We start from the raw sequence: 14,110 nt of genomic DNA on the forward strand, positions 1-14,110 counted from the left end.
TAAAAATACTATTTTAATTTTTAATATCTCAGTTTGTCAAATTATTAGAATTGAATGTAAGGTCCCTGTTAACAAATTAAGTACTTTTAGTTACATAAATGTAAATGCTCACTGTAAAAATTAGAACAATACAAAAGTGTATAAAGTGTGAAAATACTGTGTTTTCCTCTACCTAATCCTATTCCTTTAACTTCTGTTATGTGTATGTTTCTCTTGGAATATTTTTTTAATGTACAAAAGTATTTACTATGCATAAAACTTGACAAGAAAGATAAATTTATACAGTGTTCTAAGAATTGGTTTTTTACTCAGAAAAATTGAGCTGATGTCCAGACCTTAATATGATTGATGTGTTTTTTGACTTTAGGGACGAAACCCTTTTTTCTTGGAGCCAGCAATAATTATTACAATTACTGATGGGAGCAAGCTGACTACTACGAGTGGAGTCCAGGATGAGGTAAGTTATATTCCTATTAGCATAGATTATGCAGTAGCAGGTGAAAAATTTGTTATTTGTGTATATTGTAGGATATTGAACACCTTCAGTAGATTTGATTATTTGATGCAGTTGAGAGTCACCTATCTTACCGACTTCTCTGTTTGTAGCACTGATCGCCAGATTTTCTTGAATAGGAATCCCTTCTGTGAAAAACTTTTGAGCCTACCTCCAGTTTCCAGTTGTATGTGTATTTTTGAGTTCATGTGAGGGTGATAGTGTCAGTTCATATAGTACATTATTTAGTGAAAAGGAAATTTATTTTCAGGTTGAAAAAATGGGCACAGTGCTCTTAATAATTCCCATATTTCAGTGGATTGTCAGTCTGCTGTAGAGATGACTGGACTAGACTAGAGCAAAGCCAAGAGAAGGTTAATAGGAAAAGTGAAGGTTTTTAGACATTTTTATGTAAGTCTTTATAGTAAATAATATCTAGCCAACCTCACCTATTCTTTGCTAGCATGCAGTTGCAGAGTTTGTTGCATGTGGTGTGATAGGGTAAATATAGTAGATTTATTTTAACTTTATGCTCTTTTTACTGTAATATTTGAACTGCTTTTGAGCCTCATACAGTTGACCCTTGAACTCTGGGGGGGTAGGGGTGCTGTTGCAGTTTAAACTTTGTGTGTAGCTTTTGACTGTCCCCAGACTTAGCTACTCAGTAGTCTGCTGTTGATGGGAAGCTTTACCAGTAGCATAAACAGTCAATTAATACATATTTGTATGTTACATGCATTATATAAAGTAAGCTAGAGAAAAGCTGTTGGGAAAATCATAAGGAAAGGAAAAATAACAGTTTATAGTACTATATTCTATTTATTGAAAATAATTCTCATGTAAGTGGACCTGTGCAGTTCAAACTCAGGGTGTTGAAGGATCAACTGTATTTGTTTTTCAAAATGTGTTTATATAAATAGGAGGTGGTTTAGACTACCCTTTTTACTGTTTGCATTTGCTTTAGAATCTTAATTCTTATATTTACAAAGGGTTTGATTAAGTAGGAGAAGTATAGTTTCTAAGTTCAGTGATTTTTAGAAAGACTTTCATTTGTATGGTGTGGAAAGTCACTTGGATGTGGAGTCAGGACATGTGGGTTCTGGTCTTTGTTCACCTCCTTTCCAGCAGTGAACTTTGTACCAGTTACCTAACTTCTCCAAATTTCTTTCCTTATCCTTGAGATAAAATGGTAATTCTGGCCTTTCCTCATAGCGTTGTTGGAAGACTGAAATGAAGTAATGTGTGTCAAAGTGCTTGCTAGGCTGTAAAGAAATGAGCATAGTATTGTTCTATCATGAAGCAGTGGAAGCAGTAGAGTTGTCATCACCTGATCTTGATTTGTTGGAAAAGAACCAGAATTGTTTTTATTTGATCAGTTGTTATTAAAGGGAATTTAGAGTTTGGTTCATGGAGATAGAACTGAAAAATTTAGGCAGATTAAAATTCATAATTAATTTATAGTCTATATGTAATTAGTAGCATTGGAATGCTACATAGCTAAACCTGAGGGATTTCTGGACTTTCTTGGCATGTATAGCCAGTTATGTCCTGCTGCTATTAGGAACAGATAGATATTAATTATATATATGAACAAGCAGTAGAAATGTTGCTTCAGTTTAAATTTGAAATTTTGAAGTTGATTTTTCCCACTTTACCTTCCTTTTTGAAAAATTTGACAGGAAAATTGGGGTATTGATAAAGTATTATTAATAGAACACATACTAATTACTTTAACCTTTTTTTATATAAATGAAGTCTTTTTGATTTTTTTTCTATCCTTAATGATTCTGATTTGTAGTTATTATGACTGAAAAAGTATTCTATTTTTTGTTGTAAAGTATTCCTACTTGTGAGATTATTCAGGGTGCTTTGTCTTACTGCCTTTATAGAAACTCCCTTTGGGGTACAATATATTTTGTTCCCATATATCTGGATCTGTTTTGTTGGTAATATTTGGCTTGTAGGAATTTCTTTAACTTTTAAACATATTTTGAAATATAAATGGATATTGGAATTGTTCACCTTTCTTCCCAGGTTTTTGGGAGGGATATTGGAGAAGGGGGACTGTGTGCTTATAGTAATCTGTAACTATCTTGCAAGCAAGGTTGGGATTTTCTTGGGGAAAGCATCTTTACCTTTTAGTTCTCTTTTGTCTTCTGTGATAGTTAGTTAGCCTAGTACTGAGAACAGAGCTTATAATAAAAATCTTGATTATAGATACTATTGTATTGAGTTTGGTAGTCATCAAGATGAAAATTGATTACTGTTACTTATCTGTGGTAGAAGATTGATTTGTTTTAAGGTAAAGCTTTGATATGGTAATGTAGTTGGAAGGTCTGTGAGCTGTTTTGTTTTTCAAGGTTAAGAATGTCTTTGATCCTTTGAATATTTGGTTCTTAATGTCCCAACCAGACTTCTCTTGTGGGGTAGAGAATGTACCCCAGATGTACATATAGTTGGAAGCTTACTTTTTGCTAAAATACTGGGAAATGTTGGACTGTTCTAGTCCAAATAATTAAGTTATGTGATTCATTTTAAGGAGTCTTTCAAACATAACAAATGTAAAGATGCTTTTTGTTTTGCTCTTGTATGTATGTGTGTGTGTGCACATGCATGCTACCTATGATCTGTGTTGTTATAATTTCTAGGGAATAACAGAATTTTGCATTTTGTCTCTTTTTCTTCAAATCTCTTAACCCTGCCTTTGGCAAAACTTTATTCTTTTTTAGATTTATTGAATGAGTGAATGTATCAGTAATTTCCACATTAGGTTTGTATGTATATAATTTTTCATTGGCCCTGGCTGCTATTGATGTGACCTGTTACTAATATTTATGGAATTGTACATCCTACCTGAATGATAACCTTTGCTTAAGAGTTACACTATTTCACATGGGGTATTATATCTGATCTGTTAGTGCTGTTTTTCAGGAATATGTTTCTGCTGCTTTAAAATCATCCTTATGGTGCATAAGGCAACATAGAACTCATGTAGTCTTACTTTTTATTTTTACAAATGAAGATATCGAGACCCAGGGAGGAAAGTGATTTGCTCAAGGTTATAGCATTTTTTTATTGCCAAAATCTGGATTAGAATTGATGTAAAATCCAAAAGACATCCAGCACCTCCAGACCTGTGTTTTTTTTTTCCTGTTGTATCTCATGCCTCTATATTAGATTCTGTTTTTTTTGTTGTCTTATGTTTATCCTCTGTTTACCTGATTCCCTTTTTATCTCCTTCAGCTTTCTATACATTTGTGATGTAGGTGTTCCGTTCTTGTTCACTCAGTGTTCATTGAATGACTATTATGACCAGGGCATTCATCTCTAGTCAATGAGGGTAACAAAGATGAATAGAGTAGATTTCTTGTTCTTAAGTTCACAGTCTTTATGGGGAGATTGCCTATTAAATGGTTTTATAAATGATAAAATAGAGATATAGACTAAGTGTATGGGAGCACTGAAGAGGGAGGGGCTATTACCTGTTCTGTGTCTGTGTGAGATCCTGTGTAATGTGAATTTTTATGGTCCTTTTAATTTTGATTACATTCAAGGACTTGTGGATGATTTAGTATTGGGATATGGCTCTTAGCCTGTATCTGTGAAATTTATAAAGAAGCCTCGTGTAAAATTGTTTCGAGCCTAGAAAATAGTTCATGGAAAAACTTTGCCATATTGTCTCTTGACCTGGCTAAGTCTCTTCAGGACAGAATGACCCAGTTTCTTATAACTTATTTGTTAAAATAAGATGGGGATACCATTTCCTCCCTGACAGCTCATCACTTAGCAGTGTGTTAGGAGATATGAGAGTAATAGCTTTGTAGTGTAGGCAAAAATCTTAAGCTGTATATCATCTTTTTACCTTATTTCATGACTTTAATTATCTTTTTGGCTTCATTTAATGAAAGTCAAGGAAACTGTCTGAGGTGTCATGAGTTTGTTTCTAGTGTTGTATTTTTGGACAACTCTCTAGGACTTTTGGTAACTGCTGTGTTGGAAGAGTATGTGTGTATTTTTTGCCTCTTTCTTTTTTTCTTTTTAAATGTAGCTATTTGATAACACCGATTTTTTGCAATATTTTCATGTTTGAGGAGTGAGTTACATGGGACTTTGAATTCTGATACACTAGAAAATTACATTGCTTACCCTCATAGTAGTAGTCCTTAATGTTGATAAGCACGCTGTGGCCAATTACTCATGGTACTGACATATCAGATGTTTTGGTAGAATCACAGAATTGTAATTAGAGTTACTGAAAAAAATTTTTCTGGTTTTAATTCTCTGCAAAGTTCCTTTCTAGCACTGTTTTGCAATGGAAAACTATCTTAATGTGATTCCAGGAACACATAGCTAACTATATTACTCAATAAAGTAGCCAGAAGATATCCTGCCAGTACCTTCTTGGCTATGAATGACATTCCAGGATAGTGTAGCAGTTATTTTTCTCTTCCTTGAAAGTGCTAATAGTAGTATTATCTTTCTAATATTGAGATTTCTATATGCTGAAGAATGTTTCTGTGTCTCTCTATCAATGTTATGATTGCCCTGGAGGCTAACATTTTAGAGAAGATACTTTCAATAAAAAATAAAATGTTGGCTTTTGACATTAAAAGTTTTGCCTTCCTATGGACTTGCCCAGCCTTTTAAGACAAATTAGGACAACTACGTTTATAACGTCTTGGCAAATGTTCAGAAAGGGCATGTGTTTGTAGAAACAAAATGTCAGAGTAATCTCAGCTATGTGTTCAAGTGGCTACAGATTAGGGTCTTTTATTTCAATTTGTGAGCTCTTAAAGTTGATGTAGAAGTCTCATCAGTCTTTGAGATGTGGATTGGTATTAATGATTTTTCTGGATCATTCTTTGTAATGTAAATGATTTTACCTTTTATAAGGATAATCTGTAAGACCTATAATTATAGTTTATATTTAATCGTTGTGATCTGTATGATCATGCAGTCCAGGTTTTTTTGAGTTGGGTTTCCAGTATCTGAAATAATTCAGAACGTCATCTCTCCCTCCAGAAAATGATTTTGTTTTAGTAAAGTCACCAAAAATACGTGTATGAACTTAAGACTTTTAAATACATGTTTAAAATAGTTGTTTTTTTTCCCAGTACACTTAGAATTTTGGAGCGACTTTTTCTCTTTTTTAAAAAGACCTCTGAGAAATCTTGAGGAATGTCATTGTAGTATGATAGAATGTATCAAACAGATATGTGTGTAAATGCATTTTTGAGTTGTCATATTTATCCCTTAGCACTGGTGCCTTTTCATATTAATATTACTAGGGGCTCAGTAACAATAGCTCCTGTCTTACTAATTTGTGGTTAAAATGTTCTATATGTACGTACAGCATTACTGTATATGTCAGTTTCTGTCCGTTCAACTTTCCAGAACACTTAGTAAGAATTTCTTGATTGCATTTTCTATTTTATACCCATTCTGATGGGCCCTGTTCTCTCAACACCTGGATTTATTATTCCTGGTGTTTTATAGAAATGTATACATCTACAATTATTAGATATTGAAAATTTGTAAATTATAATAAAGATGATAAATGTTTCAAATTTAATAACTATAGTGAATTTCAGCAACACATTTGCAATACTCTTATTGAATATATCTTTTTTCAAGGTCATGTGGAAAGAAAAACTCTTTAAGGATTGCCTCTAGCCAAGTACTGCAATAGAGTAATATTTTAAAAATGCTAGGTGACCACTCTTTAGTGAAACTGTATGTCTGCTATAACTAATCTATTATCTAGAATTCTGTGGTAAGAGATATTGAAGCAGTTTTTATTTAGAGGCTGAAGGAATTTCACCCTTCCTTTATTAGCCTGTCAGAACCAATAAGTAATCAGAGACACTATACATGTATGGAAAATTTTATTTAGAGTTGTTTCTTTTATCTTCTTATTGTAGCTCTTCCATATGTAGACTACTATGATGTTTAGAACATTAGTTTTCAAATGGTTGCATCAAAATCATCTTGGGTGCTTTATAAAATATATATGGCCCAGTTCTAATTCCGGAATTCAGTTCTAATTCCGAAATTCAGTTGATCTGGACAAGGACCTAGGAATCTGTATTTTTGAAAATGTCCCAGTTGATTCTGATATACAGATTTGAATACAATGTAACTGTAAATGTATGTATTTTTAAACAATAAAATATGCATTTGAAAATGAACAACTGTAGCAAAACAATCATTTTGACTTTCAATGCTAGCAAAATATTTTATATAAGATAAAACAATCTTTGGAATTGTTAAACTTGGGAATGGGTTTCCAAGGTACATGGAGTAAGTCTTCTGTGAATATTGTGTTTGATTTGGTTTAGGATTGAGATTATTGGATAGCCCTGAAATACTAACTTCTGTGCCAACTGCAGTTAGTTTGTATTTATTGCTTTTATGGAGGACTCTTTGGCCCTGAGTATGAGATGAGGTAGAGGAAAGGGTAAGAAAAGGGGAGTAATTAATTAAAATTATTTGTTATGTGCTTGCTGTCCCTGGCTTAAGGAGTTTTTATTCAAAGGATGGCATAGTATTCTGTTATCCTTATTGTGCCTTTTTTTTTTTTTTTTTCTAAAGAGAGGGATTGAGAGAGTGGGTAGAGGGGAGGGTAGTGGGAGGGAGAAAGAATCTAAGGCTGGGCATGGGGCCTGAGATGTGGGGCTGAATTTCACAAGCCTGAGATCACGATCTGAGCTGAAATCAAAAGTCGAACGTTTAACTGACTGAGCCATCCAGGCATTCCCTTATTGTGCTTAATTCCTGGTTTGGATGTCCATAACTAGTCTTACTTAAACAGACTTTTTTTTATATATATTTACAAATATACACACACTCATATATATACATACAACATACTTGACTCAGATGATGGCAATTTATAAAGAATTTGTGATCGTTATACTTAATTTTCGCTTTCTAGAGAGTTCCTGCTGAAATACCCTTCTGTAATGAACTGTTTTGATTTTGAATTCTTAATGTATATTTTAGATTAATTCATCAGTCTTTTTTTTTTTTTGTGAGGCATAGTAACTTTGGTTGTGTACAAGAATAGTGGCACACCATACATTTATATTAGTACTACTATGTTCTAGGTGCTGGGGACACCAGTGGTGAAATCAAGTAAGGCTCTTGACCCTAGAAAATGTACTTGAAGACAGGCCAGTTTTAATAAGCATTTGTATACATGAGATAAATCTCATGCCAGAAATAGAAGCTCTTGAGAGAGCATAACCAGGGGAGATAAGTTTTGAGAGATGAATAAGAAATTGAGCCATGACATTTCAGAGAGAAGGGAATAGCATACAAAAGTATGAAGTCATAAAAGCAGTGTATGGGGAGACTATAAATTATATGAGTGGAGTATAGAAAGCATAGGCAGGGGGAGTGAGTGCTTGAAATTTAGCTAGAAGCCGGAAGATAATCACCCTAAACAGAATGGATATCATTCTGTTAACATTTGCAAAGGAGATACTGAAGGTGCTTGGTAATCAGGCAAGTCACATGATCAGATATGCATTAGTAAGCTTACTCTGCAACCAAGCGTAAAAGAAAACAGGTTGAAGGATGGTTAACTGGGAAGAATTCACAAACAACATGGAATAATCCAGGGATGTCTAAATCAGCCAGTGCTGGACAGAGATGGAGAAATGTGAGAGATTTGATAGGTATGCTAACTAATCAGGTCTTTAGAGATGGTAAGGTGGAAATGGGGGAAGGCAGTGTTTGGGGTTCTGCACCAGGGTCCAGGCTTGAGTTTCAGAGGGTTTTGTGAATTCCCTGAAAATTTAATCTAGACATTGCCCATTTGTGCAGTTATGCACACTTATCTGGGGGACGGAGGTCTGTCGCTTTAATCATATTCTCAAGCAAGTAAAAAAGAGAAGGACAGATTAGTAATATTTTGAAGATTCCAACCTGATATCTGAAATGGGGATATTGGATACATAGTAGAAAGGAATATAAAATAATTCTTTGATAAAGTATCATCTTTAGGGTACCAGTGTTTTAAAGGAATTATGAGCCAAATTTTTAAAATAATAGCTCAAAAACTTTTTCTTGCCTTTTAGAATTATGTCCTAGGAAAAGTATTTTGTACTTAAAAACAGAAATAAGCAGAATTTTATCTCTGGATATTGATAGTTAAAAGTGTTTATTTTGAAGCACATTAAATAAATAAGCCTTAAGTCATCTTACTACTTATTTATCAGGTCTTTAAGCTTTTAAATTTAAAGCCATAGTGATGTGAACATTTAAAATTGTTCCTCTCAAGTAAGCATGATCATTGAAATTCAGAATGCTGGGACAAGAGCATTGTGTGTGGGGGGACTCTTGGTGCTAGCGATAAGTCAGTTAAGGAGGATGTCAGCCCAGTTTCTTTTCTGTTCATCTGTATGTAATTTAAGAACAGTTGTAGATCAGCTTTAACTGCACTAGCAGTTTTCTGCCAGTTAAACTCAGTGAAAGTCAGCCCGTCAGGTATATTTTATGTCTCTCTAGGTCAGATTATAGTTTGAGAGCATGGAAAGTGGGGTACTTGCACTCCTGGTGAGGTGCACTCATGTAAGCTGTAGGTGACTAGTTTTTCACTCATTATACTTAGTTAGCTGTATTCCATAAATAGGTTTTTTAATATAAACTTCCATTCTCAGTTGTTCTTTTGATGTAATAAAATAGATTTAAAAATTTTTAGATTTGCATAATAGGAATAAACTTTGTGCAGTGACTGGAACTATGATCTTTACATCAAGGCAAGGCTACATTTTGTTCTAGACAAGGCTGTTTTGGTTTATTTTTCCCCACGCTCTGTCTTTTCAGGTTGAATTACTGATTTTTCCCCCTTTGTTTTGTTTGTTGTGGTTTTGATGTTTTTTTTCCTTTCAGCTAAAGGAGCAGCCCAGTGGTTTTCAAGAAGTGCCAAAGTGCACTGACTGTCTCATGATGACTGGTGCCTCAGGGAGGGTCATGATTCCTGGATACAGGATCGACCTGATCCTGGATGTCACTTCAAGCAGTCAGATCGTGGGGAAAAGCCTTGTCTAATGGCTAGCCTTCCTCAAAAGTCTGATGCTAGTCATCTCGGAAGGCCTCAGAAAAAGCCTTAAAGGTGAGCAGAGTAGAGTGTAGTTCTCTCTGGGGGCTGTGACTATTTGTTGGAGAATATGATTCAACGTAGAATGATAACCCTAACCTGACAAATCCCAGGTTCAGTTTGGTAAATTAGTTCATAAATTTGTTGATGATGATGATCAGACCCCAACTTTTGAGTTATTAGAAACTAATAACCTCTTAACCTTAAGATGTGTAAGGGGGGGAATTTAGTATTTCCTGGGCCCTTCAAACCTTAGACTAGGATCTTTTGTCTTAAAGGGAAACAACCTACTTTCATAGCCAAGGAACATTTTGGTTATAGAATTGCATTATAAGTACAGATGGGTTAAAAAAAAATTAGTGAGGTATTCTCTTAGTTTATATATTTATCATGTATTGATTGTTTATCAGCCAATTGGGCTTCAGGATTCTGAAGGACAAATTTGCATTTGATTTGTCAGTTACAGTAATTTTTAAAAAAACATAACCACCTGTGAAGCAGTTTATTTATGTAGCTCATATTTTATTACATTCAACTTAATATTAGGACTGTTTCATTATTTGAATAACATTTTTAGCTCCATAAAAAGACTTTTTTAGAGATGTTTTGAGAATTTTGCTTTGGAAAAAGCTTAATTCTAGGCTTTTTTCTCTGTGCTTTGAAGCATTTATAGGATTGTTCATATAATCTTGGTTGCCAAATTTTCAAGTAAGTTCTAAAATTTACTTGAAAACATCATGGGTTTTATTTATTTATTTATTTATTTATTTTGTTGCTGTTGTTGAGGCTCCTGTGTTAGGAAAAAAATATAATATGGGCGGGGCGCCTAGGTGGCTCAGTGGGTTGAGCCGCTGCTTTCGGCTCAGGTCATGATCTTAGAGTCCTGGGATCGAGTCCCGCATCGGGCTCTCTGCTCAGCGGAGAGCCTGCTTCCCTCTCTCTCTCTCTCTGGCTGCCTCTCCGTCTACTTGTGATTTCTCTCTGTCAAATTAATAAATAAAATCTTTAAAAAAAATATATATATAATATGGGCATGCACTATCCCCAATTTTTGTCCATTTTTATGTTTAGATATTATGTATATATAATTATGTACATGCACATATCTGTATATTAATATTAGAAAACATCTACAAAAATAGAAATTTTAAAAGATGAGATGAAAAACTTAAAGGAAAGTCTGTTAACTTTCTTCCCTCACATCATGATGTATACCAGGAGTAGGCAGACTTAAAGGACCAGGTAGTAAATATTGTAGGCTTTTCAGCTCACCTGGTCAGATAAGAACTGCTCCGTTCTACTGCTGTAGGGCAGAAGCAGCCATGGACAATGTGTTAAATGAATGAGTGTGGCTGTTGTCAATAAAATTTTATTTATCAAAATAAGCCAGAGGCTGGATTTGGCTGCTGGGCTTGCTGACCTCTGAAGTATACCCTATTTGGAGACCAGTACCCTAGAACTTGAGTTGTATTAGACTGTTTTCAGGTCCTTTTCGCTATGAATTTTAGAGTGCAGTTGTTCTTCCTTAATGAAGTGAGCAGAAGAATTGTTAGTGGTCAGCATGTATTCAGTTTAATTGAACAAATACTGAAAACCAGTGATGTTCAGACAGAAGTTGGACTTTGAAAGATTAGTTTGGGAAGTAGATGAGTGCAAAGGTTTAAAAGTCATAGAAGAGAGAGTGGGGGAACTATATATACCTCAGTACTGATAGTTGGCAGTGTTTATTAGTACAGAGCGAGGAAGTAAGACTGGGCGGACAACCTGGACCCCTGTATATGCCCTGCCAGGGGATGTAAGGTGTCTTAGAGGTTGATGGTAATAACCATTGAAGAGATTGTAGTATGGGAGAAAGTGATCAGATTTGGATTTTAGAAAGATAGTAGTGACAGTGTGGAATATGCGAGGAGTTAGGTAATTTTGGCAACTTTTTTTTTTTTTAACCTCATAAAAGAGGATAAAATTGTTTGTGGGTCGTTTAACACCAGATACAAAATAAAGAAACTTGAAATACTATATAACAAGAAAAGGAAATGGACTACCGACATGCTATAACATGAATGAGTCTTCAAAACATCATGCTAGGTACAAAAGACCACATATTGTTTGGTTTCATTTTTATGCATCGTCCATAAAGTAGATTACTAGTTGCGGGGGGCCAATGGGGGACTGATTACAGATGGGCAGAAGGGATCTTTCTGAGGTTTGGAAATGTTCTAAAACTGAATGGTGGTGATTGTTGTGCAACTCTCTAAATTTACTAAAAATAATTAAATTGGGCACTTTTAAAATCGGTGTATTTTTCAATATAGTAGTTAAAAAATTAGACCTCACCATTAAAATTTACTGGAGTAAAACTTTGTGAAAGAAATTATTTTCGTATCATTGACTGCTAAGTAATGTAGTTGCTCTTTTCTCTGAATAGATTTTGCTGTTAAACTACTAGAACCAAAAAACCTTTTTTTTTTTCTTAATTTAAAGGATATACACTGTAACTACGGAACTGTAAGAACTACCAACTAAATAAAGCAGATTATTACCAAATTTTAGAGAATTTGCTTGAGTTTAATAATTTTTTAATTTTCCGTTCCTTATTCAGTATCATGAAGAGAACCCTCTTAAATGCTGCTTGTATTGGATAATAATATTAAAAAACTAGAAATATCTTAAGGGATATGTACTTGATTTTTTTTTTCAAGGAAATAATTGCTAAAAAAAGAACTTGAAGTATGATGATTCTAAAAATCAGTTACTTTTCCATGATATTAACAGTCATTGAAAATGAATGAAAAGAATACAAAGCAATTGGAAAATGATTAATTACAGTAATTTATTGAGTGCTTACTATATGCTAGGCACTGTTTCTTAGAAGCAGATTTTTTCTGTTTCTTTTATTCTTGGCTGCCAAAATAATTTGTGAGGTTGAAAGTAAACATTAAAAAGTAATAAGTAAGACTTAATTTTCTTGCTTTTTGTTGCTTAATTTCACATCTCACTTAATTCCCAATTCTGTCAGAGTGAGGAAAATGAGTCCTGGGATAGCTGATTCTCAATTGAGAGCATGGCTAAGACTAGTCTGTTGGTTTTTTGTATTTTGTTTTTTAACTTCAGGTTTACTGCTTCTCACGCTGTAATATGGAATTTAAAAACAACAAAAAACCATATAGTACTGCATAAGGATAGACATCTAGATCAGTGGATAAGTTGAGAGTTCAGAAATTATGGTCATTTATACATTTATGGTCATTTGCTCTTCAACAAGAGAACCAAGAATTTAATGGGGGAAAGAATAATGTTTTCAACAAGTGGTACTGGACAACTAAATATCCTTATGCAGGAGAGTGAAGTTAGACTCTTACCTGACACCATATACAAAAATGAAATAAAAATGGATGGGCAATGTAAACGTGAGAGCTGAAACTTTTGGAAGAAAACATACAGACTAAATCCTCCTAGCTTTGGATTAGGCAGTAGTTCCTTAGATTTGACAGAAGCACATTCAAAAAAAAATTAGAAAAATTTGACTTCATCAAAATTAAAAATATTTGTTATTTAAGATATCAAGAAAAAGATTGTAACAGAATAGGAGAAAATATTTGTAAATCATATATCTCATAAGGGTCTACTATCCAGATTATAAAAAGAATTGTTAAAACACAAAAAGACAGCCCAATTAAAATATATGTAGTGGATTTGAAATATTTCTCTAAAGATATGCAAATGACCTGTAAACACACGAAAAGGTGTTTACCATCATGAGTCATTAGGGAAATGCAAATCAAAACCATAATGGGATACTACTTTATAACTATTGTAATGGTTATAATAAAAAAGATGGTTAATAACAAATGTTGGTGAGAATGTAGGGAAACTAGAACCCTCATACCAGTGGTAATGTAAAGTGATGCAGCAACTATGGAGATAGTTTGGCAGTTCCTCAAGAAGTTGAACACAAGAGTTATCCAATGACACCTAAATTCTACTTCTTGGTATGTACCCAACAGTAATTATAATATATGCATATAAAATGTCTTTATCAGCATTATTTATAATAACTAAAAGTAGAAACTGGTGAATGGATGAAGAAAATGTGGTATATCACACACTGGAATGTTACTTCGCTTAAAAGGGAATGAAATTCTGACACTACAACATGGCTGAAGCTTGAAAAACACGCTTAATGAAATAAGCCAGATACAAAAGGCCACTCACTGCATAATTCCCTTCATAGGAAATCCTCAGAATAGGCAAATCCATGGAAACAGAAAAATAAAGTGGTTGCTAGGGCTTGAGGGTAAGAGTTGATGCTAATGCGAATGGGGTTTCTCTTTTGGGTGATGGAAATGTTCTGAAATTAGCGGTGGTGGTTGTGTAACTCTGCCTTCCTAGTTCAGCCATTCCAAAAAAATGAAATGGAGAAACTCATATCTTTACCCTCACCTATTATTTCCCTCTCTACTGACTTTCTTAAATTTCCTTATCCCTTTCTTGGCAAATTTAGAAATTATTTCTGA

The 14,110-nt window shown here is 34.0% G+C and overlaps 1 protein-coding gene across 2 annotated transcripts in view; it reads left to right on the forward strand.

Annotated features, from left to right (window-relative positions):
- INTS6 (integrator complex subunit 6) overlaps nucleotides 1-14,110 on the forward strand; it is a 90,360-nt gene that overhangs the window by 21,955 nt on the left and 54,295 nt on the right. For both annotated transcript variants that reach the window (XM_059378134.1, XM_059378135.1), the window contains exon 4: nucleotides 368-457. In XM_059378134.1, the coding sequence (XP_059234117.1) occupies nucleotides 368-457 (90 nt within the window). The remainder of the gene's footprint in view (nucleotides 1-367; nucleotides 458-14,110) is intronic.

Source organism: Mustela nigripes, chromosome 15, assembly GCF_022355385.1.
Source record: "Mustela nigripes isolate SB6536 chromosome 15, MUSNIG.SB6536, whole genome shotgun sequence".
NCBI classification, from domain to species: domain Eukaryota; kingdom Metazoa; phylum Chordata; class Mammalia; order Carnivora; family Mustelidae; genus Mustela; species Mustela nigripes.